The sequence below is a fragment of the Schistocerca serialis genome, chromosome 7 (assembly GCF_023864345.2).
Source record: "Schistocerca serialis cubense isolate TAMUIC-IGC-003099 chromosome 7, iqSchSeri2.2, whole genome shotgun sequence".
Taxonomy (NCBI): domain Eukaryota; kingdom Metazoa; phylum Arthropoda; class Insecta; order Orthoptera; family Acrididae; genus Schistocerca; species Schistocerca serialis.
The window spans coordinates 331,066,913-331,094,148 of NC_064644.1; the positions used below are offsets into that span (position 1 = coordinate 331,066,913).

Consider the following 27,236-nt stretch of genomic DNA (forward strand, 5'->3'; position numbering starts at 1 on the left):
AGACCTCTGTTCAAAAATGGTTCAAATGGGTCTAAGCACTTTGCGACTTAACATCTGAGATCATCAGTCCCCTAGAACTTAGAACTACTTAAACCTAACTAACCTAAGGACATCACAAACATCCATGCCCGAGGCAGGATTCGAACCTGCGACCTCAGCAGCAGCGCGGTTCCGGACTGAAGCGCCTAGAGCCGCTCGCCCACAGCGGCCGGCTGAGGCGTCTGTCACCATCGCAACTAGGGCGCCATAATCTGACCTCCCGCGTGCCGGTCGGCCTTAAGCAACTGTGCTACCATCAGGAAACTGAAGCGCGTTCGTCGCCACATAAATGCAAACTAAATTATCCTTCTCAATGACAACGCAATTCGTCATAAAAGTCTGTGCGTCTGAGAGGAATTCACAGAATTTCACTGGACTGTTCATCCTCATCCAGCATGCAGCCCTTATCTCGCAGCTTCAGACTTCCAAGTCTTTGGCAGAATGAATTATGCACGCCGCAGGAAGCAGTACGTGGATGATTGCGAGGTTATTGATGCAGCGAGACGTTGGCTGAGACCTCGCCCAGTAGATGGTACCATGCGGGCGTATAGCCCCTCCCAGTAAGGAGACGTGAGGTCGTCGCATTGAGCGGAGATTGTGTTGAAAAATAGGGTTTTGTAGCCAAAACAGTGACAAATAATATGGTGTTCTGGAATTCTGAATAAACCCAACCTGCTTTCAGAAAACAAAAAGGTGTTGCATTAATTACTGAACGCCCTCTGTACATTCATATATGTGTGGTGCCTGTTATTTGGGACATGATTCTGCAGCCGTACATATACATGATGATGATATTTTGTTCGTAAAGCGCTCAATTGCGCGGTCATCAGCCCCCGTAGAAAGTCCCAATTTTTACTCGGTCCAATGTATCCACAGTCACTAATGATGATTTATTATGAAATGATGAGGACAACACAAACACCCAGTCCCCGGACAGAGAATATCCTTAACCTGGCCGGAAATCGAATCCGAGACCCCTTGATCCAGAGGCAGCAACACTAGGCACTAGACCAGAGCTGCAGATATATACATGACGAACGAATGTGAATGTCGTGTGACTAGGGCCTCCCGTCGGGTAGACCGTTCGTCGGGTGCAAGTCTTTCGATTTCAGGCCACTTCGGCGACTTGCGCGTCGATGGGGATGAAATGATGATGATTAGGACAACACAACACCCAGTCCCTGAGCGGAGAAAATGTCTGACCCAGTCGAGAATCGAAACCGGGCCCTTAGGATTGATATTCTCTCGCGCCGACCACTCAGCTACCGGGAGGCGAACACATACACATGATGAAATGAAATGGGATGAAATAATTTCTGACTCGGCTGCAATTAAGCACTGAAATAAGTTCACCGGCGAAAAGTGAAAATTCCTGGCATGTCCGAAAGAACAGGCACCACACATATATAAATGCATATACGGCTAGACGAACGTAAGATCTCTCTCTCTCTTTCCTGAACTCTTGGGGGACTGCAGCCAATGCCGTCGAGCTCTGAGTACGACGGACAAGGTCGATACATCAGCAGTGTGCGGCAAGATGGGAATTTGGGTGGGACCGGAGTTGTGTACGGATAGCTGAGACAGTCAAGCCGACTACTCGCGAGAAACGGGACACCCAGATTCGAGTCCCGGTCTGGAGACACTTTTCACTTGTCGCCATTGAAATTATTTCAAAGCCTAATTGCAATCGAATCAGAAATTACATTATTTCATTTCATGGCGGCGCGGGGTAGCCGCGCGGTCTCAGGGCGCCTTGTCACGGTTCGCGAGGCTCCCTCCGTTGGAGGTTCGAGTCCTCCCTCGGGATTGGGTGTATGTGTTGTCCTTAGCGTAAGTTAGTTTAATTAGTGTGTAAGCCTAGGGACCGCTGATCTCAGCAGTTTTGTCCCATAGCAACTTACCACAAAAAATTTTCATTTCCTTTGATAATCAGATTTCTTGTCGTTGGGTCACAGAATTTAACAATAATGTACGTATAGGAGGAGCATGTGGCTAATATGTAGAATAAACAAAACGTCAGCTATGTGAAACTGCAAAGCGGAAATACTGTCTGAACTTACTACCCAGCAGAAAAGAGTGATTTGTGTACACTGTTCTTCACCGTCGTTGGCCGCAGCTGAACTATGCTGATAGAATCAGTCTGAGGTGGAAAATATCCACCCAGGAGATGTGGAGAACGCACGGAAACTGATGAAGATACCGACTGACAGACTGACGGGGACAGAGTCGCGTAGCATCTGCGGAGGAGCGGCTGAGAGAAAGGAGGAGTGTCTTTCCGACGTCTTTTATCGCTTCGTATGAGCTCAGCCACGGCCTACTCTCTGGGAGATTACAGCGTTTTACCAAGAGATAAGGAAACGTAAGGCAGGTCCAGTGACTGCAAAATACCTCGCGGCAGATAAACTGCCGATTGAATTAAAGACCGGGGGAAATTATACGCTGGGCAAATAGTACACCATAATTCTCGTCGCCACAACAAAAACAGAGTTTGCTTACTTTTGCTTTAAAGTTCGAGCTCATCAAACAGGCATCTCGTGCCACAATGACGGACTACAAACAACATGACACGAAGGTCACACCCACGCCCATCTGAAAATTTGTCTAAGCCTTTAATCGACAATGTGTGTGCTCCAGCCTCACTGAAAACACATCTTGCGGTTAGATTAGGCAGATACGCAGAGTATAAAACCGTACATGCACAGGCAGATTGCAGTGGTGAAGATGAGGCCCACTGTGTGCTTGCTCTTTCTTTTGGCAGCCGGTGTCCTGGGTCGCCCGGGAAGACCTGGAGCACGAGGGCCTCCCAACAATTTCCCCAAGGACTTCATCTTCGCAGCTGCTACCGCGTCCTACCAGGTGGAGGGCGCCTGGAATGAAGGCGGTAAGAACTCTTTGTCTTCGCGCCTGAAACATTCGGTATTACCTACGCTTAAGCACCAGCATGTTCTTGTGTGTTAAAAGACAGAAATGCCATGGAAGACCTTTCTCATGTGCAATTTGTCAAGGTGATAGTTTTTCTCAGTAAGACATTTTAAGTGCATGAATATTGCGAAGTTCATGGAGACATTGATCTGAATCAACACCTGCAGACATTTGGTGGCAATAGTAGCTACTCCAGATATAAAATTTCTTACTAAAAAAGATAGACAAATAAAAAGCACGATCGATTTCGCGCACGTACAACGACAGAGGTTATTCATGCGAATTACATGTCATATGAAATGGCTGTTTATGAGGCAGAAACTGGTGTAATTGTTTAATATTTACCGGGGCCAACTTCTTTGATAGCCGCACGGACTCCCATTGGATGGGACATTGTAATGTTGCGAACGTAAGTTCTTCAATCGAGAACGCGAACTTATATTCAGAGAGTTGTTTGAGTCTAGTTGGGCCAGTACGTTCATGAGTCATTCGGAATAAGAGTAGTGGAATTACATGGAGCTCAAATAGATATACGAAACACGAGAATGATGTGGGCGATGAATAAAACAGAGAAAACCTAATGACTACAAAGACTATTAATTAATATTATTCGTGAAAGGGAAAACTACAGCATACGGAGTGGATGACATTGTCTTATCTTCAATAACTGTGAAGTCTGTTCAACCCGCTATGGTTTTTACTAATGTGTGACTTGATGAATGCTTGTACTGTGTCGCAAGTATCTGCATTTGATGTGCTTCAAAAAGTCCACTCAGCTGAGACTGCGCAGTAGTGACTGAAAAACAAATGGATATTTTAATCAAATAAATTATTGTAAGTGTGCAGGAGATTTTATTATCAGTAAATTGGTGACAATTGTGGATCGTATCGCAACTAAAATATCTTGTGATGCTTTTGAACGAGGCGGAACAAGGGAAACGGTATGACAAGTATATAGGACAATGTTTGTTTCGTTGGTCGAGTATAACCTTGGGTGTAAGGTACACATGATGCAAAAATAAAACGGAATAACTGCCTTAAATGAAGGAAGCAGGGAAGTCAATGGGCAAATCATTACAAACTACAAGCTGTTTCAAAAGATGCATCTTATTTCACAACACTGCATCTTTCATGTGAATGAAGGCTGAAACTTGGGGTCAATTTTAACTTTCGCATCGAAAGTAAAAGTTGACTTTGGCGCCAGCTGTAAGGTGCCAGTTCATGTCGCGTCGTTACCAGCAGGGGTCACTGTGGTGCAGCTATCTAGTTCGCTCGTTCGTTTGTTGCACAATTTGTGTTGAGTCGCGATGCCGATAACATGGCAACAAAAGTAGTTTTGCTTCCTAGGTCGCATGATCTCAAGATTTGCGACTTTTTTGTGGACAGTAGTGAAAGACGCCGCTTATGTGCCACCCTTTCAGCAGCTTTGGGCGTATTACGACGCCGCACAGCAATAGCAGTGAACGCAGTAACTTCAGACATGGGAATAGTTTGACTATTGCCTTAATTTTTGACGGATTAACCGACAGTGGTAAATAAAGCAGTCTAGACGGAACTCCGGTCAGAACTCATGTCGTATGCTGAACGTGAGGTAAAGGAACAAACAGCCCTTTTTCTGTCTTTGGTGTGAAACTCGTCTTGCTCTGGAACAGAAATTGCTATCTAAAGCCAGTGCTGGACATTCTGGACCTGTTGGAGAACGAATAGTCCGGACGGAACAGTTTTTCTTTTCTTTCTTTTGCTTGTGCCTTTTTCCCACAATGACGCAGGCTCGGCAAGGTTAAACGGATTTGGCAAGGTTAATTTAAGGGGTGGCCGGATGCCCTTCCTGCCGCCACACCGTACCCCCTGGGACGGAATTAGTGTACCCCAATTGTCTGTGTCTAGCGTAATCCATGGAATAGTGCGAATGTGTTCAGATGCCTGCAAGCCGTGCAACAGAGGCGGGACGTGGGGACCAGCCCAGTATTCACCTAGCGGGATGTGGAAAACCGCCTAAAAACCACATCCAGGCTGGCCGGCACACCGGCCTCCGTCGTTAAGCCGCTGGGCGGATTCGATCCAGAGCCGGCGCGCCTACCCGAGTCCAGAAAGCAGCGCATTAGCGCTCTCGGCTAACCTTGCGGGTTCAGTCCGATCGTACCGATATTGGAAGCAGAGTTTCTCGCATGAGACATTTACTCATTCACACAAGAAAACTGCTTCATTTAAAGAGGGTGAAGGAAGATATGCTGACAACTGACCATGAAAGACTGGAAACTTCTTTTGATGAATATATTTTCTGCTGGTATATGATGGATGCACGGCATCATGTTCATCACAAACGATAGAAAACCTTTTGGAGTAACTTCGTAGGCCACTAATGCTGCAAGCTCCGGGAGACCTTCCCATGTTTTAATGACGTGCAATTAGTTCACTGGTCCAGGCAACTAGATCAAAGAGTCAGAATGGCTCCATCGAACTGCAGGACATTAAAGTTCCGCAGAATTCCTTGTCAGATTAACGATGATAGTAACATTACCAAACTTGTCATCCAAGATGCTGATTGTCGAGTCTGTCTAAATCTCCGGCTAATTGCTATGAGGAACCTTCGAGAGTAATGAAGTGGCAGGACTGCTACATAAACTTACACCATATGTGAAAACCTTTTGCAGGACCTGAAACAACATCACAGTCGATATTCACTTAACGTGCCAAACGACGAGTTTTGGCGGGGTGCTGTCCTCACATCCAAACACTTCGGGAATGCCTACCACAGCGAATCACAGAAAAGCAAATAAGTCGCCAGGTTTTGATGGAATCCCAATTCGAGGTTACAAAGAGTACTCTGCAACATTGGCCCCATACTTAGTCTGGATGTACTGAGAATCTCTCGCCCAGCTCAAAATTCCAAGTTATTAGAAAAAAGCGCAGGTGACTAGTGTAAATAAGAAGGGTAAAAGATTGGACCTGCAAAATTACAGAGCAATATCTTTTACATCGGTCTGTTGCAGAATCCTTGAACATATTCTCTGTTCGAACACAATAAATTTCCTTGATAGGGAAAAGCTTCTGTCATCAAAACAGCACGATTTTAGAAAGCATCATTCGCGCGAAACTCAGCTTGCCCTTTTCTCAAATGAGATCTTGTGAAACATGGCTGATGGGCAACATGCGGATACCATATTCCTACATTTCCGTAAATCATTTCTCACGGTGGCAGACTGCCAAGGTTAACGAAGGTACAAGCATACGAAACAGGTTGCGAGGTATGTGAACGGCTTGAAGACTTCTTTAGTGGCAGAACCCAGTATGTTGTCCTCGACGTCGAGCGTTCATCAGAGACAAGGATATCGTTATGAGCGCCCCAGGGTAGTGTAATAGGACCGCTGTTATTTTCTGTATACACAAATGATCTGGCGGACAGGGTAAGCAGCAGCCTGTCGCTGCTTTCTGGTGATACTGTGGTGCAAGGGAAGGTGTCGTCTTTGACTGACTGTAGGAGGATACAAGATAACTTAGATAAAATTTCTAGTTGGTTTGATAAATGACAGATGTCTCTAAAGGGAGAAAAACGTAATTTAATGCCAATGAAACCCAAAAACAAATCAGTAATGTTAGACTACTGTATTAGTAGGGTGTTGCTCGACACAGTCACATCGATTAAATGTGCAGGCATAATGTTGCAGAGCAGTATGAAATGGAATGAGCATGGTAAGGAATGTAGTAGGCAAGCGAATGGTCGACTTCGGTTTATTGGTAGAATTTTCACAAAGTGTGATTCATCTGTAAAGGAGACCACATATAGGACATTCGTGCGATCCATTGTTGAGTACTGTTCGAGTGTTTGAAATCCACACCAGGTCAGATTAAAGGAAGACGTGGAAACAATTCAGAGTCTGGCTGCTAGATTTATTACCGGTAGGTTCTATCAACACGTAAGTATTATGGAGATACTTCGGGACTCAAATGTGATTCACTGCAGGGAAAGCGATGTTCTTTCTGAGGAGTACTATTGAGAAAATTTAGAGTACCGGCATTTGGAGCTGACTGCAGAACGATTCTGTTGCCGCCAACGTGCATTTCGCGTAAGTACCACGAAGATAGGATCAGAGAGCTTACGGCTCATACAGAGGCATATAGATAGTCGTTTTTCCCTCACACTATTGGCGAATGGAACACTAAAGGAAATGACTAGTTGTGGTACAGGGTACACTCCGCCACGCACTATACGGTAGCTTGCGGACTATGCGTGAGCTGTAGCATATATTTCATCCACCAATACTCCTCCAACCGAATTCTTTTAATAAAACCAAATAGCGTTCTCATTCTAAACTTTTTATGATATGTATTCTCTAACCGCTAGTATCCTGAGATACATGAGCGAAGAATCTGTGCAGAGTGATATTCAATGTAAGTTGGTGGCTGGAGAACAAAATAATTACCCTCATTTAATAATTCTTCTTTGTACAATGTTTTAACTGTTGATCAATATGTGTTGCAGGCAAAGGTGAGAGCATTTTCGATCGCATGTTCCACACAATTCCAAACATCACCACCGATGGCAGCAATGGCGACGTGGCGTGTGACTCCTACCACAAGTACGAGATAGACATACAACTCGCCAAGGATATGAACGTGAGTGTTTTTCGTAATTGTATTACTCTTACAACATAGTGGTGATCCTCTACAGAACTGTGATCTATTTTAATGTCTAGTGAAATGTTTGATTCATTATTTAACGATACACAAAATAAGAGCGCCGTAGCTTCAAAATTCGTAGGAGTCTGAAAACTGACGATGCTTGTAATGCGCTGCTTGAGATATCAACACTGATTTCAGTCTTATAGATAAATTGAAAATCAAGAACATTATTCACTCGGTAGCCTTCAGTAATAGTAGTCTGATTAATTACATTGCTTGGCAATTGTTAAGGAATAACTGGCACTTGCTAAGGAATAACTGGCAATTGGTATGGAGCAATCGGCAAATGCTGCGGAACACCCAGCCAATAATAGCAAAAGGAAATATGGAGGTCGGGATGAGTTAACTCCAGAGAAACCTGTTCATGAATATCCTGGATGCATTGGATAGTTCATGCATCAAGGTGTTTCACGAAGGTCGTCGTCGAACCTATTAGCGTGACATTCGGGCTTGTGGTACAACAACACGTCTTCGAGATATCATTTGAGTAGACGAGCAGATGGAAGGCTCTAAGCTGATCGGGGTGTCACTACTATGGCCACAGTGATGGGAGCCTACAAATGTGTCATCTAGCAATTAAAAAAGGCCGCTGAAGATGAAGATGCCATGCGAAAGCATGCCCATGGTTGAAGGCGGACCACCACACCGAAAAAGGATCGATACGTAGCCCTAGAGGGGAAAAGAAAGAGACATCTCACTCTTAAGTAGATCGCTGCAGACCCTGCAGCCACTACCGCTGCCCGTGCCTCTACCCTGAACCATTTCGCTACGATTAAATCAGGCTACCTTCTATGATCGGAAGCCTGTTAAATGCATCTCACTACAGTCGTGCCACGGTCGGTCAAGAAAGCGTTCGCTGGTATAAGGAGCATGTTGGCTAGGGGCAGCAACAGAGGTCCGGAGTCATGTTATTCGATGAATCCTGTTTCTCTGTGGCAAGTGATTCTGGCCACAGGTTAATGCGGAGAAAGAGGGGAACACGTTACACACCACAGAATGTTCATGAACGTCACTGGTATTGCCTAGGAGTTTTGGTGAGTGCAGTCGTTATGCACAATGACCGAACACCGCTGCATATCTTTGCGCGAAGCAACAGCACAGCGGTAATGCAGGGAGACTATTCTAGATCATATCCGTATGGTTACGGGAGTAGTAGGTCCAGACTTGCTCTTTACGGACGACAGTGCCCACTCACACCAGAATGTTGAGGTGTCGGACCCACTGGAAAGTCAAGATATTGAACTTAACGGATTTCTCTGTATACTCTCCTGGCCCAGACCCTATACCCCATGGCTGGTATGCTCTTGGCAGACAGACTGCTCAACGAACACCGTCTCTCCTAAACGTGAAATACCTCAAAATCGCCTTGAGAGAGGGATGGAGCAGTATCTCCCAAGGACGCCTCAACACGTTTGTAGCCATTATGTGTAACAGGTGTAAAAAGTGCATTAATGGCCAGGGATGACATACTACTCACTGAGTGTCCGATATCAGTCTTTATGTCGGTAGTCTGACCAGTGTCAAGCATAAACATTGTTTATATCTGTTACCCTGCTTTCTCTCCCTCCGTTACTGTGTTTCATGTCATCCATTATTGCCTATGGTTAACTAGTCTAGCTGCTCCTTAGAAATTATCAACTAGTGTATTTATCATACCTAAAGGAAAAACACTAAATAATTCATTGCATATGACTATTGTGTGTCGTAATCGACGCCAGTATGATGTAATCATCAACCAAAGAAGTGAAAAGGATGTTAAATCAATGTCGAACATCAGGACACTTTCTGTATTGTATAAGGAATAATATGCGGAATACGATTCGTCATCAAATTCTCCGAATTTATTATCCTCAACTACAATTGATTGGCTATGTATAATTTGATGAACGAAGCATTTCCTCTGGTACCATTCTTAAGCTACAAGTCTACCATTCTATATCATAGCCTTTTGTCAGTAAATACGCTGAGGCTTACAGAAGTGTTACATAACTAAGAGGTGAGTGATCAGAGAGCCACGGCCTTGCGTCAGTTCAGCAGTACCGATCGGCTAGCTCAGCTGGCGGAGAGTAGCTCTCACTAGGAACAAAAGAAAAGAAATAACTTTCGAAGAAGTTTAGAAAAATATCGCTTGTTTCGTAATATCGTCATGTTCTGCGAGACACAAATTTAGAATTCAGTTAATTAACTTGTTGTTTGAGGGAATAATTCAGAAAAAGCATTTTTGTAGGATAGCTGTAACTGAATGTAGCCCTCTCTTGAAAGGTATGAAATACTCAAAAATTATGAAGGTATTTCTACTAAATGTTCGAAATTGCGAATCAAAACGTAATATACTTAATCGTTTAAAAATTGCTATTGCGTTTAGAAGTGCTTATTCTATATTAATATCATGTTCTCTGTTAACAACTTTTCATAATTATAAATCGTCGTTTCACACTCAGAGCAACGGAGGAAACAATGAGTGTGTTAGCTGTTCTTGCGCGTGTGTTTGTGGGTGCTATAATCATAAGAGGTCGTCTGATTCTATGTTGAGAAAGTTTAATTTAATTATTTATGTACTTAGTTAAGCTGATCGGTATACGGTCTAAAGGCCATCGCTCACAGCCATTCAGGCTTTCCTCCTGAGGTTCTCTTTCTAAACACTGAAGCCAGTAGTAGTCGTGTTCTATACATCTGAAAAATAATAGTAATGAAATACAAATAATAGTAATAATCGTAATGGTGATAATAATGAATATCATAACGTACCTAATTGATCGATGGAGGGTGGCGGAGAGTGCTAATGCGCTGCTTCCTGGACTCGGGTAGGTGCGCCGGCCCCAGATTTAATCTGCCCGGCGAATTAGCGGGGGCTGGTATGCTGAAAAGCCTGGATGTGGTTCTTAGGCGGTTTTCCACATCCTGCTGGGTGAATACCGGATGGTTTCCCACGTTTCGCATCAGTTACACGACTCGCAGGCATCTGAAAATGTTTGTACTATTCCATGACTTCCACTGGATGCAGAGAGCTGGGGTACACTAATCTCGTCCTGGGGGGTACGAGGTGGCGGCAGGAAGGGCATCTGGCCACCCTCTGCACCTAACACAGCCAAATCAATAGTAACAAGGCCAACTCCACTTTGGCGCAGGACAAAAACACCAAGAAAGACAACAAGAAATAACTAATTATAAGGATCATATTAAAAGAGGCGAAAACACATTTTTAATATCGCAGCAGTTTGGCATCTAATACCAAATGGTTAGTACCAAAGGCCGTGACAACAATAGGGGGAGAATAAGCTTAGTTAATTGATGGCGGCGTCATAGTAAAAGCGATAAAGGATGGGGAAAATTGAAGAAACAGGAATGGTGAAAACAAAACCCGACAAGAAATAACATGAATTTATAGGAAAAAGTAGGGACGGGGTGGAATCGTCAATGCGGGACAAGGAATGTGGGGTAAAATTACATTCGTGGGCAAAAAGAAGACTATTTAGTTACATCGACAGCGAATCTACATTAGTGCTAACAAGCTGAATAAAGTTAACATATCATCAGTTCGAGGAATGGTTTGAACAACACAGTGCTTCATTAGGCATGGTCGTATGCCGATGCCTTCCTGCGACCTTCGAACTGACTTACACGGCCAGGTAACATATAAAAACTTAAATTTCGTTTTGATTGCTGCACGATTTTCGATTATACGTAGGCTAGTGGCCAGTTCCACATGCCTCTCCATACCGCATCCTGTGACGCGATTGGCAGAGGATGACACGGTGATCGGTCAGACACTATTGGCCCGTCCAAGGGCAGAACAGGGAACTTAACCTTTACCTTGCTAGTGAGTTTGTTCTAGAAATTAAATGGAAATGACTTACAGACTATTTTAGCGCTATAAAAGGATACATCAGAAGTTTGGAGTCCACAAAGTAAACCTAATGCTGAGTTCGTGAAAAATGAGTAGGGACAAAGTCAAACGTAATTTGAAATTCTAAGCGAGTCTGTCAGCATTGTGTTTGTGCCGCAGGTGGACGCATACCGCTTCTCCGTATCGTGGCCCCGGGTTCTCCCCACCGGAGACGTCAACAACATCAACCAGGAGGGAATCGATTACTACAACAAGGTGATCGACGGCTTGATCGCCAAAGGCATCACTCCAGTGGTAAGAGCAACCTCAGTGATCTGGTTTCTGTACCTTGACATTAGATCACTAATCAAAAGTGACGTCACACGGTGGTGTATATGTTTGTTGCAGGTGACGATGTTCCACTGGGACCTGCCACAGACACTGCAGGACATCGGGGGGTGGCCCAACCCTAGGCTGGCAGACTACTTTGTTGAGTACGCCAGAGTGCTCTACGACAACTACGGTGACAGGGTAAGCGACAAAAGAGTGTTCTGGGGTTACAAAGCCGACGTACAACTATGCATTTATCTTCTTATTCAATATTACGCTGGAATTAACTACTGAAATATAAGGAAAAAGGCATTTCCATCAACAGTTAGTCGTTCGAGACTAAAAATATGTAGCTTAATAGAAACGACGCTGTCTTGACTTAGAAAAACCAGAAGCAGAAAAAAGGTACGAGGGTTCTATTGCGATGAAATAGATGTATTGAAACTTGCAACCGTGATGGTAAGTGGGAACACAGTCTTATGACTGTCTATAAATGTGCCTCTGACTGCAAAAATGATCTTCAATTTCGTTTATTGAGCCATGATCGATTTCGGTGCCACTATCACCACCTACAGTTGCAGCTGTTCACATTAACAAGCATTTTAATGTAGTAGCGCAATGGGCCACTGTTTTTCCTTCTGACTGTCCACAGAAAAAGTCATATATTCCGAGAACTGTCGCTGTCGCTTGTTCATTTAACGCTTCTTGCGTTTGCCTTATGCCATCCGGAATCTATATCACAGTGACGAAGTAGCTTCATCAAACCTACGCTAACTCTAAAAACAACGCTGCGTGTTCTATACACACCACAAGGTGCACGCAACAGAAGTGCATGCGCACAATGACGCTATTGTATGGAGTGTCATGTGGTACAATGCTACTTGTTACTGTGTACTGGCACACCACCTTCTGTCTCACGTGCACACCACTGTATGGTCTGTGGATTTCTGGTTTCGTCCTCTAAACGTAGGTGATCTTAGTTCCATCTGCATGTGTCCCCATCTCACTGTCTGCACTTAGTAGCGCGTCAGTTGCTCAACCAGTTGTTGGTTGCAGATATCAAACATTTATCGCTCTACCACATAATTAGACTGAGGTGATATCCAATGGATTAAAGTAAACGAACATAGGATGACAGCTATAGTCCTGTTTAATGAACTAACCACGTGTTGTGTGAGCAGGTGAAGTGGTGGCAGACGTTCAACGAGCCGGGCAGTGTCGTCTTAGGCTACTCTGGAGGCTTCCTTATCGCCCCGGGCATCAACTCGTCAGGCGTGGGAGACTACATGGCGTGCTACACCCTGCTCAAAGCACACGCTGGGGCCTACCGCCTCTACGACGAGAAGTACCGACAGACTCAGAAAGGTAAATATCGTTCGTCATTATGGCTCCGCTGACGAAGAGTGAAGCAAATGTGAGCCAAGTGGTATTCAAACTTGAGTACCCATCTTTGGCGACCCGGTAAATGAAATTCTAAAATCTTATAAGAAGATCTGTTTACTGTAAACGCAAGTCTCATATCACGCAAGTCATGTAGTGAGCGATCTCTACAAGTGAGGCCTACTAGGTTTGATTAGTACAGCTCGTCCAATTTACATTATACGAACCAAAGATCACAATTTGCCCTTAACAGTCACTTCACACCCTGTACGTCACTGCATCTACAACTAGGTATACACTAAGCACCTCTTTGTATGCTGGGGAGTACTTCACATCAATATTAGCCTGTTCTTATTCTGTATATTTGCAGACTGAAGCGACGAATGAAAATTTGTACGAAGTTCGAGATTCGAACCCGGGCCTCCTGCTTACTAGAAAGGTGCGCTAACCACTACGCAACCGGGCCCAGTGTCTTTACACAACTACGTGGACTACCCTAGCACGCCTCCTCAATGCAAATTCCCATTCACGCCTCAGTCCACTCGCTATTCTCCATAAACTCGAACAGCATTTAGAGGAATTTGGATTGAGGAGCGGGGCGTGACAGGGTAGTTCACGTAGTTGTGCAAAACCACTGTGCCCGGTTGCGTAGTGATTAGCGCACCTGTCTAGTGAGCAGGAGACCGGGGTTCGAATCTCGGCCTTGGTACAAATTTCCATACATCGCTCCAGCATGCATACGTGCGATATAGATATTTGAGACCTGAAAAGGTTTCTGGAACCATACAGTCTCATTTGATCATTCCTATTCTATTCCATTTACATATGGTGTGGGTGAAAATTGATTGTCTGTGTGCCACTATAAACTCTTATCGTTCTCTCACGATCGCTGTGCAAGATAAAACAGCATTGTTGCGCAATAAACCTCGATAACTAATGTTACATAATGTAGTACTGTTAAAGAGGAATAGTAAGCTTATCTCCTAGCAATCAAAAAAGTCTCTCCCTAAAACTCTGTATCAGCGCCTAAATTTGTTGAATTCCTTTAATTTTTTTCACGGAAGCTCAACAATGCCTTACTGAGCTTGATCTTCTGCAGAACACAAGCTGATAACCGCTGATGCAGAGGTCTATCTAAATATTTATCAGTTTAGTGCTAAAACCAATCGAGTTTAGATGTTAAGACGACCGCTGAAGGCAACTAACGTTCGCGTTGCAGTCCCACAAAGAGCAGTGTAGGTTTGTTAAAAATATAATTTTTATTAGGTATTAGTTCCAATTTTGTACGTTGTGCCGCACTCGGTGCCTGTAGAATAAAGACGCACTTTCTAACACTAATCGCCGTTGCAGTACAAATTCATGGTGCAACGAATCGTTGTGAGTCGTTACGCCCATATTCTGTTTATACAGTCGTTCTGAGGTTAGCGAAATGTGGCGTCCCGGTAACCAGCAACGAGAGACGTTTAGATTAACGTCTGCAATGTAGCAGTAGTACAAAAATAGTAAATCGCGAATTGGTGAAAGGGAAGGAAGTGGTTGGAAGGGGATGGTGGTCATTGCTTTGTCCATAATTAAAATTAATATTCCTGAGCATATTTGCTCTAATAAAATATTACATCGGACAGTAACAAACAGAAATCTAATTTACAATAACTTTGTATATTATCACATTGGCATTATCCCGTTGGATTTCCCAAACACAATGACTCATATGTAGTTCTCTTAAAAACTTCAGGATCTTGCTATCACATGACATGTTATATCAATACATTGCAGAAAACCCTGATTCGAGTGCAGCATTGTTCAGCTAGATATCAGATCAATGAGATGCACACTAGATACACGTCAGCACTGAGTGTGCAAGTTCTGCACGAAATGTCGAGTTTTACCAATACGCAAGACACTGCGCAGAGATTGCGCATGACATTTGCAGATAGAGATGATGACACATCTTATTTGGTTCGCCCCACGGAATTCACAAATATTTGGTCCATACAACTTGTATAACTACGAATCAGTATTACACTGTCTGATGATGTTGATGACTAATGGTTTATGTCTCTAAACACCGTGGGCATCAACGCCCTGCTACAGGCCTCAACATTTCATAAAATTGTTTCATTTCGTCTATGAGATTAGTCCTCAGCGACCTTTAATGTGAATAGGCTCTTGGCTTTTGAGAGAAGTTTGTGAATAACTTTCAAACCATCTTTGACTTCCTCTGGGTGAAAATTGGGGACATGATATTCATTTCAGTTATCTTTGCTGTCCTATCTCTGCGTATTGAATACACATACATTTCCTATCTTTCAAAACTGTTAAACATGCTACCAATGCTTTCTACTTACATTAATTTGCTGAAACGTCGTCCACTTGTTAGTGCCTCGTGTGTTGTTTCTCTTAGCTATCGTACAGAGTGTATAACTGGCATGTATCTCTCTTATCACAGGAAAGGTCGGCATCACAATTAGTAACATGTGGTATGAACCCGCCACCGACTCTGCAGCAGACATTGAGGCAGCAGAACGCAAGATGCAGTTCTACGTAAGTACCAGGAACTCTTATAACCTTTCCTGTATTACAATAAGGATGTTAGTGCCCTTCAGATGGAGGGCGAAGGCTCTGATTAACACGGTGTGCCATAACATTACTTAAACAACCTGCCATCCAACGTTAATTCCTGGCTAAATCTGAAGAACTGTTTCTTCAGCGTTTCATTCATTATGAAACAATGTTCTTAGAACCGCTCTTGTGTTTTGCTTTTCTAATAGTGATCAGACGATGTTATGTCATCAGGTCCAAAATATACTGTTCAAGACGAAATGCAACCCACTGAATGACTTTATTAACATTGTTTATATTCCTTATAGTCACGAATCAACATACTAAGGAAAGCTACGCTCTATGACAAACAAGCTACGTACCATGAAGGAATTATCCAAATGGAACAAATGGAACGGAAATCGGTAGATGGGTTGTACACGTACAGACAAACAAATGATTGCAATTTCAGAAAAATTGAATGTTTTCTTCAAGAGAAAGTGCTTCACAAATTGAATTCGTCACTAGCGCGTAGGTTTACTTCTGGTCCTTATGCAAGCAGTTATTCTGCTTGGGATTAATTGGCAGAGTTTCTGCTTGTCCTCCTGAGGGATATCGTGCCAAATTATGTCCAATTGTTGCGTTAGATCGTCAAAATCCTGAGGTGGTTGCAGGGTCCTGCCCATAATGCTCCAAATGTTTTCAACCGGGGAACATCCGGCGACCTTGGCGGCCAAGGCAGGGTTTGGCAAGCACGAAGACAGGCAGTAGAAACTCTCGCCGTGTATTATAAGCCCATGTCGTGCCATGAAGGGCACCCAAACAGGGTATAGAAGTACCTAGACCTAACTAATCTAAGGACATCACATACATCCACGCTGGAGGCACGATTCGAACCTGCGACTGTAGCAGTCGCGCGGTTCCAGACTGTAGCGCCTAGAGCCGCTCGGCCACCCCTGCCGGCAACTGCCATTCACTTCACAGTGGTTTACAGAGTATAGATGCAGATGTAGATTTATGCGCATCTGTTGGCTTCACCTACAAACAAATAAATCGCCACTTTCAAGCTTTACTTATGTGTATAGCTACCCTACAGGCCAGCGTTCACGATCCTTACGGAAGTCACATGCCACATAGTACAAAGATCAGGGGCGAAGGAAAAGTCTGTACAGTAATGGACAACGCAACAGGACCATGCCTGGAAAAGTACTGTGGTGTTCAAAGGAATTTTCATATTGATGACTGCTTTACTGTAGTCAACACTCACTCACAGCCTATTTCATTAACAGAGTTTGTCTGCAGCTGTATCACAGAAAATCCCAGAAGGGTCCAGAAGAACAGAAACTGTCGCAGATGATTCCAATTGATAAGTACTGCAAGCAAGCAGCTTGCTAGAAGGGTCGAATATAAGTCACATGAGCTCAGCTTCACATGCCTTAATTTGTAGCATGTCACTACTGGACATGCCCATGTCGTCAATCGTCTCCTAGGTTCTGCATTGACAGTGTGACCAACACTTAATTACTTTCAGTACTCTTTCCAAGACTAAAAGGAATTCCATTCTTTTTGCCAAAATCATTTTCCGCATTCCAAATATATGCAACTACACTCCTGGAAATTTAAATAAGAACACCGTGAATTCATTGTCCCAGGAAGGGGAAACTTTATTGACACATTCCTGGGGTCAGATACATCACATGATCACACTGACAGAACACAGGCACATAGACACAGGCAACAGAGCATGCACAATGTCGGCACTAGTACAGTGTATATCCACCTTTCGCAGCAATGCAGGCTACTATTCTCCCATGGAGACGATCGTGGAGATGCTGGATGTAGTCCTGTGGAACGGCTTGCCATGCCATTTCCACCTGGCGCCTCAGTTGGACCAGCGTTCGTCCTGGACGTGCAGACCGCGTGAGACGACGCTTCATCCAGTCCCAAACATGCTCAATGGGGGACAGATCCGGAGATCTTGCTGGCCAGGGTAGTTGACTTACACCTTCTAGAGCACGTTGGGTGGCACGGGATACATGCGGACGTGCATTGTCCTTTTGGAACAGCAAGTTCCCTTGCCGGTCTAGGAATGGTAGAACGATGGGTTCGATGACGGTTTGGATGTACCGTGCACTATTCAGTGTCCCCTCGACGATCACCAGTGGTGTACGGCCAGTGTAGGAGATCGATCCCCACACCATGATGCCGGGTGTTGGCCCTATGTGCCTCGGTTGTATGCAGTCCTGATTGTGGCGCTCACCTGCACGGCGCCAAACATGCATACGACCATCATTGGCACCAAGGCAGAAGCGACTCTCATCGCTGAAGACGACACGTCTCCATTCGTCCCTCCATTCACGCCTGTCGCGACACCACTGGAGGCGGGCTGCACGATGTTGGGGCGTGAGCGGAAGACGGCCTAACGGTGTGCGGGACCGTAGCCCAGCTTCATGGAGACGGTTGCGAATGGTCCTCGCCGATACCCCAGGAGCAACAGTGTCCCTAATTTGCTGGGAAGTGGCGGTGCGGTCCCCTACGGCACTGCGTAGGATCCTACGGTCTTGGCGTGCATCCGTGCGTCGCTGCGGTCCGGTCCCTGGTCGACAGGCACGTGCACCTTCCGCGACCACTGGCGACAAAATCGATGTACTGTGGAGACCTCACGCCCCACGTGTTGAGGAATTCGGCGGTACGTCCACCCGGCCTCCCGCATGCCCACTATACGCCCTCGCTCAAAGTCCGTCAACTGCACATACGGTTCACGTCCACGCTGTCGCGGCATGCTACCAGTGTTAAAGACTGCGATGGAGCTCCGTATGCCACGGCAAACTGGCTGACACTGACGGCGGCGGTGCACAAATGCTGCGCAGCTAGCGCCATTCGACGGCCAACACCGCGGTTCCTGGTGTGTCCGCTGTGCCGTGCGTGTGATCATTGCTTGTACAGCCCTCTCGCAGTGTCCGGAGCAAGTATGGAGGGTCTGACACACCGGTGTCAATGTGTTCTTTTTTCCATTTCCAGGAGTGTATTTAACTTATGATCATCTGAGACAGTATGCATGGAAGAATTACTACTTAAGATTCTGCACTTTGGCTACTGATTTCACCTAAGGAATTTATGTTCCAGTCTGGCCTGTACAGTCACCCGATTTTCACGGCCGAAGGAGACTGGCCTGAGGTGGTGAAGCAGAGGATTGCGGCAAACAGTAAGGCTGCGGGCTACCCCAGGTCCCGACTAGTGGAGCTCACACCGGAGGAGGTGGAATACATCAGGGGTGAGTAAACGACACCAGCCACAGCTAGTGCGCTTTGCTGGGCTTGTTCGTGCTTGAATTCTGTCCATTATAAAAGGTTCTTCGAAAGTACTTTCAGGGTTTCAGATGACCACAGCATGAAAACATCAAGAAATACGAAAAAACTTCTCGTATCAGCGGATATAGCTTGTCTCCAAGTTTCAACTGGTAATATGCGCCGTGCCATAGTTGGAGAGCGCAATACTATCGGCAGGTATTTCAGAATATGGCATGTAATAGATTGATGGGTGCATTTCTTGTCGCTGAATTCGCTAAATGAAAGTCAGTTGTGACGTTCAGCGTCAGTTTCATGCCAGATATCGTTTAAAGTCTCCAACGGACAGAAGAATCCATGAAGGTAAGACAGATTCCGGTAGACTAGCTGCTTATGTAGTGTGAAGGAAACAAACTGTCCAGGACTATCAGCAGAGACAGTGAGCAACTGTGGGAATCGTTCGTCAGGAGCCTTAAGAAATAGTCGACACATGCGAGCAGAGAACTGCAGATACCACAGTCAAATGTCACCTCATCCTATACAATCGTCTGCTTGTGAAACCATACTGGATTCACTTGCGTGCGCTGACTGCTCGGCAGAATGAGCTTCGTCCTATATTTTGGAATGACTTGCAGCAACACAGAAATCGGTTTTCAGTGACAAAGCCACATTCCATGTATCTGGTAAGGTGAATTGTCATAACGTTCATGCTTTTGGCACAGAAAATACATAAAAAGATTATAGAACATATTCATGATTCACTTACAGTTAACTTCTTGTACGCCACATCCTCTTCAAAAGCTTTATGAACCATTTTTCATTGCGGAGAAAATTGTGACTGGTTTCATGTACTTGGTCACACTGCAGTAATGGCTTATTCCACCATTACAGCAAGACAGCGGAGATTTCATTTTGCAACATGATGGTTACCTCAGTGTCGAATTGCTTCAGCGTTGGATTGGTCATACTTCCTATCATAATGCTCTTCTTCTCCAGTTGTCCCCACAGTCATCTGTCTTTGATTTATAATTGTGGGTTATGTAAAAGACAGTCTGTTCCTGCATCTGCCATCACTAAATCTGAATAAGTGACAACGAAAGATAATTAGTGCCGTCGCTGATATCGACCATGACTTCTTGAGATCCATATGTCAAGATTTTGGCTAAAGTATTGACATTTGCCACGCAGCAAGTAGTGCTTATACTCAGCACCTGTAATAAGTTAAAAACTTGGAGACATGCTCTCGTCACTGATATGTGTCTCTTTTCTGCATGTCTTGCAGTTTTCGTGCAGTCCTCTTCTGAAAACGCAGAGATACTTATCAATACTCGTGTTGGAATGCCACACACAAATCACATTTCTACAGCTAGGAGTCATAGGGGACCGAGCTACTTACACTCAAGTAATTCCTCACTCTTTTTCCTCAAACAGGAAAGACTCTCACAATGGAACAGTACATTTCTTAATAAGAAACGTTAGGGAGCAATCATACCCAAACCGAAAGTTCTATCTTGATATTGCTGCCATGCACTTAGGAAATACTGTAAAGTTTTTCTGTATTTTACTTAGAGTACTCCACTGTTTCAGTTGCTTTGCGGGGCCATACTTTTCTCAGGTATAAATGCTATGAATAAGGAATTAACATCATTTTATTCTTGGCAAAATATCGAAGTGGAAACAAGGCCAAAATGCAGGGAAATGTATTCTTTTGGACGACATGAAGCGATAATAGTATCTTGAGCTTCGCTGTTAATGAGACTCTGTTGGATTCAATTATGTTATACAAATGTCAGGAGATGAAAACATGGAGAGGCATGAAGTGACTGATCATGTAGGTACAGTTTGTATAACTTGAGCTTCATACTTTGATTCACTGATAATGCTGATAAGTCTTTGACCTGTCACTTCCAGAATTGATTAAGTGTATACAAAGAAAGGTGGAGTCTCAGCTTTATTTGATGTGCACATGAGTATGCGAGAAACTATTTAAAATCTCTACTAATATAGCCTCACGGGAAATAGGTAATATCTCGCACATATCTTCAATGAGAATTCCAAGAACTAGTAACTGGGGTATGATCAAGAAACAGGCTCCGGCATTGGATGTTCCGTTCTCGTAGATACAATACAGATAAAAATTAGTCATATAACTGGACATTGAATAGTGTACAAACAATCAAGCAACTAATGCTCTATCCGTAAATGGAACGAAGGATCTTCTGCATATTGCAGCTAAAGGACTAACGTTCCTATGCCGTGTACAGCTATTATCACAGTATAAAAACACATAACATGTTCTCTAAGAGTACCAAACAAGTACTGCCTGTTATCTTCATGAACTGATAGTGAATTTATCTTGTTTGTAATAGTTATCAGTCGCTTTTAAGATTTTGACCCACAAAAAATGAATGGGTGAATTTGTCAGGTATAAAAATTAGAAATAAACCACATCATTTCAAAGTCATGTATATGTCAGTATTGCAGGATTACACCATTCTACCTCACTGGTTACCATTGGGTGTTATAGAGTATTCTTCTGTTTACATTACTGCGAAATTTCTGCCCTGGAACCATCAACAAATGTTTGCAAATCTATAGCCCATAAAAAATTGATCTTCAGATAACACAATGATAAGAACGAAAATGTGCAAAGACACAGGACTATAGCGACGTCTCGCGATAATACTTTACAAGCATTTGAAATTAGTTTCGCAATAGAAATTGCACAGGAATGAAAACAAGATAAACAGATATTTTAATTAATTTAATAACAGGTAGTGTGGTGATCTTGCCTTTCAGACTATTTTTGGTGACCGTGAACCTTGACGCAACTGAATATTTCGCGTTTTCTATCGATAGGAGAAAAATCTGTCAGCTTGTGCGATTTATGAAGTATTTTCTCGGTCCGTTTGTTGCATGGTTAAACAAACTTCTACATTTGTGAAAATTCTGTATCAGCTATAAGTACGTGTGTGACAGTGTACTGTCTTATTTCAGGCACGTCTGACTTCTACGGACTGAACCACTACACGGCCAACCCAGTATCAGACGGCTCCAGCGGCTACGACCCCTCCATGGAATTTGACGCGGGCGTCGTTATCGGGGAATACACGGACGCACCGCAGGGGGCATCCACCTGGCACAGGGTTCGTAGCCTCGCTGTACAGAGAGTCACTCATTTCTGTCTGTCTTGTGCTTTATATCTCTGCTCTGTGATGCATTTACAGAAACCAAACGAGAAACTTGCAAGATAGTACACACAACGTCCTCGATTATTTGTTGTATACAGTGTGTTTCAAAAAAATTTAAACGAACTTTGGAGGTAAGTTCCTTACGACGAAAGAAGAAAAGACATTCATATAATCATATGTGCGAAAATCCTTCATTTTCGAGTTATTGATGGAAGTTAACATTCAACGACTTTCCAGGTGCAATCTAACAACGGCACTTAGCTATGCAGCCGTTTGACTCATTGCAACCTAGATGGTGTTTTCTTGCCAGGGAGACTTATTTACATTCGTCATTCGTCTGTCTTCAACGTGTCCATTGTGTGTATTTACTAGAAGTACCGAGTTATCTAAAACTGCTTCTTTCAAACATGACAGGATGTTTATTTCGTGAGCGGCCACACATGATTTTTACATACAACCACACAAATGTTACTAGACACAAAGCCGCACATTTGCGTTAGACGGCTTTTCCAGAGCGAAGACAACTGAGTCATCCAGCCTCTGGTGCTGTGTATCGGTGCGTTGCCGAGTTCAGATCCTTAGCATCACAGGTTGTTAATCGAAAAAGACCACGTGTTGCTTATACGCTTGACAAGAAAAATCACATTCTACGGGCTATCGAAGAAGAGCCTGACATCAGCGCAAGACATGTTGCCCTGGCATATCGTACTTCTCCAAGGTCAGCATGGAAGATTCTTCACGAACCACTCACGTATCCGTACCATCTTCAACTTCTGCAGGCCCTCACGCCTGTCGATCACGCACCAAGGGAGAACTTTTGCCAGTGGTATGTCGCAAAAACTGCCAATCCATTGTTTGTCTCTTCAGTTTTGTTTATAAACGAGGCAACGTTTAGAGGACGTGAAACAACAAATTTCGGCGACCAAACCATATGGGACGATCTCAGTCCTGATACTACAATACAGGCTAGAATCAACATCAGTTTAATTGGATGTGACTGTCTGGTAGGGTCCTACGTTCTCCAAGTATGTCTTATGAGATCTGTCTAAAGGGACTTTATTCAGGACACTCCAACACCTAATAAAGGATGTGACCCTGCAAACAAGAAGAAACATGTGGTTTATGAGTGACGTAGCTCCAGCACATTTAAGTCTCAGTGTAAGGGATGCACTGGCTGGTATCTACCGTGACAGATGTACAGGTAGAACAGAACCAGTTCCAAGGCCTCAACGTTCCTCCGACCTCAGTCCTTTGGATTATGATCTTTGGGGACATCCTAAGCAATTGGTCTACGCAGCATACCCCCCTCAGATGCATAAAAATCTTCAATGACGTATCAGGGAAGGCTGAAAAACCCTTCGAAACCATCAGGCAGTATTTGTAATGGCGCGACAGTCTATGTTTTGACCAGTGCATGCGTATTTAGAAGCAAGAGGGGACGTTTCGAGCATTTATTGTGAGTTAGTGACTCGATGAGCTTCGATTACCTAAGCAGGAAGTGTTCATATATAACTTGAAAACGGATTTTCGGACAAACGTTGATGTGAATTTTTTTTCTTATATTGGTGAAAGGGACCTGTGTGAAAGTTTGTGGAAGTATTTTTGAAACACCCTGTATATCCCAGTTTCCTATCATCTCTACAGTTCGTATATCCTACAGCTCCCTCTAGTACCATGGAAACTACTCCCTGATATGTTAGCACACTTGGTCTCGTCCTACCCTTTCTTCTACTCAGTATTCTCCACATATTCCAGTACTCGTCAGTATCCCACAACCCATGATTCACTTCCATTCTACGCTATACTCCATATGCAGACATTCAAAAAATTCTTCTCCAATCTGAGACCTATTTTGAATACCACTGGACTCCTTTTAGCGAAGAATTCCCTCTTGCCTGTGATAACTCGCCTCTTACATCCTCCTTGCCTTGTCCGACAAGCGTTATGTGTCTTGCAAGATGGCACAGTGTCTTCCCCCCGTCTACAAGTTTATCGCATGTCACATGTCTGCTACATGCAATATTCTGCAGTAGCTTCACGTTTTAAACAATAAAAGACAAGGCAAAGGGAAACACCTGAACATTTCTACGATGTTATCCTTCATGCCAGAACGTCTAATTGCCACGTTACTCTTGCAGAGCACTCCTTGGGCCTTCCGCAAGCTGTTCAACTGGCTCGCCCAGCAGTACCCTGGCTACCCGATCTTCGTCATGGAGAACGGCTGGTCCGACACTGGAGAACTCGAGGACCAGGGCAGAATAGACTACTACACGGTGTGTACTCTGTCCATCTGTTTTGATGCAAAGGACATTATCAGAAACTTATGCTGTATTTCTTCAGCAGGTTGTCAGTGAGAATTTTTTGGAAAAGTAGAAAATCCATACACAGGTCACATTTTTTGAAAAATAGATGAAATTATTGCTGTTGCGTAGCATATAAGGAGACACTGTGGACACGTCACACTCACAAATATTTCTCAACAACATTTAAAAAACAATTATCGTGTTATTTGTGAACATTGTAATAGAGCTCTCTGCAGTGGGACTTTGAAAATGTTGCACTACACCATCGCACCCATATTTACATGAAACAGATAAACAGTGTTTGTTTCGTTTTTTCTGTTAACGTGGTTCCATCATCTTAACCATTACATATATTTCATAGCTTCTATTTATTAAAATATAGGTTCATTTGTTGTTAACAGAGCTACTTGGCTGAGATGCTGAAGGCTATTAATGAAGACGGCGTCGACGTCATAGGCTACACAGCCTGGAGTCTGCTGGATAACTTTGAGTGGGGCACAGGATTCACGTAAGTAATTCTAGACAAACGTGATCAATTGCTCTCAAACATTGTTATTACTACTACGGGCTATGACGTTCTCGGAGTATCTCAATTAGATAGCATAAAAAATTTTACTAATTCCAGGAGTACATATGCAAGATATGTGTCTTGTAAACGTAACTGCTACGTGCACATCTGTTATTACACCCAATCATGTATATGTAACGTGATAACTAAAAAGATACACTAATTGCAGCCATAAAATGCTTTCGCTTCATGTGCAGCTTGTTTAAATATTATACTTTTCTGTTGTTTCAGGACAAGATTTGGACTTCACTATGTGGACTTTAATGATCCGGATCGCAAAAGGACGCCCAAGGCATCCAGCAAGGTCCTTGGACAGATCTTCAAAACGAAAACACTTCCAGCTAAATACCTGAAGTAATGCCTGAGAATGTGTGCACTGTGGAAACAATAAAGAAACTGTGTTAATTACGCACATCATGTATTTTCTTCTCTATTACACGCACTTTCCATATATGACTTACGTAAAGAGTATCTTCGATCTCCACCTGAAGACGTAATTTCCCATAATCTGGAATCGTTTCTCTGGAATAAGGTTGAAAAATGAACTGTTTCTGGCTCAGAAAGTTCTGAGTTAGAGTCCCATCAAACAAATTTTCTGAAGTTTTATCTGTTTTCCGTGAATTTCGAAACACTTAATACTTAAATACTTACTGTTGTAGCGTAATTTCTTGTTTCTAATAAGAAATGGTACACGTCTGGTCCATACAATCCTTACTCAACAACATATTTTCCGGTATAGTGTAGATCAGTTCTAGATCGATACAAATATCTTTCTCCAGATTTGTTACAACAGTAACGAATCATCATTGTTGGAGTTCGGGGTTAAAAATTTCCCCCATTACTTTCAGGTAAATAATGAAAACTATAGGCAGACAGAATATTGTTCATAATCTTTTCTTCGTCTTGATTATCGGGAAGATTTAATTGTACACAAGTCATCTGTCGGATATTCTTATTGCCCATGCAGGCAAACTGTAAAACTTTATTTGAAACGCTCCTGAAAAGCAGAGACGCTCAAATAATACTATGTAGAGAAAGCTTGTTAAATCCTACAGTTGATAGCAGTGAAATTATAGGGAAAATTTAAGAGTATATCAAAGGGATAGGCTAATAGAAAATGGAGGTGGTGTATTTGTCGCAGTAGACAAGTCACTCAGAACCACCGAGACAGAAATTGAAGCTGCATGAGAGATTTCCTGAGCAACATTCAGTATCACAAAGTGAGCACAAAATATTAATCGGTTCCTTCTATCGACCACCATACTCACCTCCTGAAATAACCAAACACGTCAATTCGCTTGTAATTTTGTTCCCCAATCACGCAGTAATCGTCGGAGGGGACTTCAATCACCCAACTAACAATTAAGATAACTATAATTTTATTAATGGTGGGTGAGACAAGGTATTACGGGGATAATTAATATATGCCTTCTCTGAGAACAATTTGGAACAGACATTTCGGAATCCTCTCATGGTGAAAATAGTTTAGATCTAATGGGAACAACTAGACCTCACCTCTTTGTGGAGGCCATATCGAAACTGGTATCAGTGAGTATGAAACGGTTGTGGTACCCATGGTTACCGAAGTACAAAGAACAACTAAAATAAGTAGGAAGACATATACGTTCAGTAAGCTAGATAAATATGCAGTAGTGTCATTTCTCAATGTAGAACTTGAAACTTTTAGTACAGGACAGGATCATGTAGAAGAGCCAAAAAGAATGGTTGACCATGCAGTGGGTAGCTCGTAATAGGAGGGACCCTCCGCGGTATACTCATACAGTCACTGTAAAGAAACTTCTAGAAGACAACATAATAGGTTAAAACAAAGCATAGGGTTACACACAGAAAGGCGCTAAAAGAAACGAGTTTGACTGTCGAGAGAGCAATACGTATAGTCCTCAATAATTATCGCAGCAGAATACTGCCCAAAGATCTTTCACAAAACCGAAAGAAATTCTGGTCGTATAAAAAGGTTGTTAGTGGCACCAAAGTTATTTTCCAGTCATTCATAGATGATTTGAAACTGAAATTGAGAGTAGCAAAGCCAAAGGTGCAATACTTAACTCAGTTTTCAAATGCTGCTTTACAAAGGAAAATCCCAGAGAACCGCTCCAATTTAATCCTCGTACCGCCGAAAAAGATGAGTCAAATAGATATTAGTGT

The 27,236-nt window shown here is 43.4% G+C and overlaps 1 protein-coding gene across 1 annotated transcript; it reads left to right on the forward strand.

Annotated features, from left to right (window-relative positions):
* Positions 1-2,733: 2,733 nt before the first annotated feature.
* LOC126413054 (myrosinase 1-like) lies at positions 2,734-25,428 on the forward strand. Its single transcript, XM_050082952.1, has 11 exons — positions 2,734-2,920; positions 7,445-7,578; positions 11,651-11,785; positions 11,879-12,001; positions 12,982-13,165; positions 15,630-15,724; positions 18,848-18,995; positions 22,006-22,154; positions 24,338-24,472; positions 24,904-25,010; positions 25,302-25,428. Exons 1-11 carry the CDS (start codon positions 2,734-2,736, stop codon positions 25,426-25,428), a joined length of 1,524 nt encoding a protein of 507 aa, XP_049938909.1.
* The last annotated feature ends 1,808 nt before the right edge of the window (positions 25,429-27,236 follow it).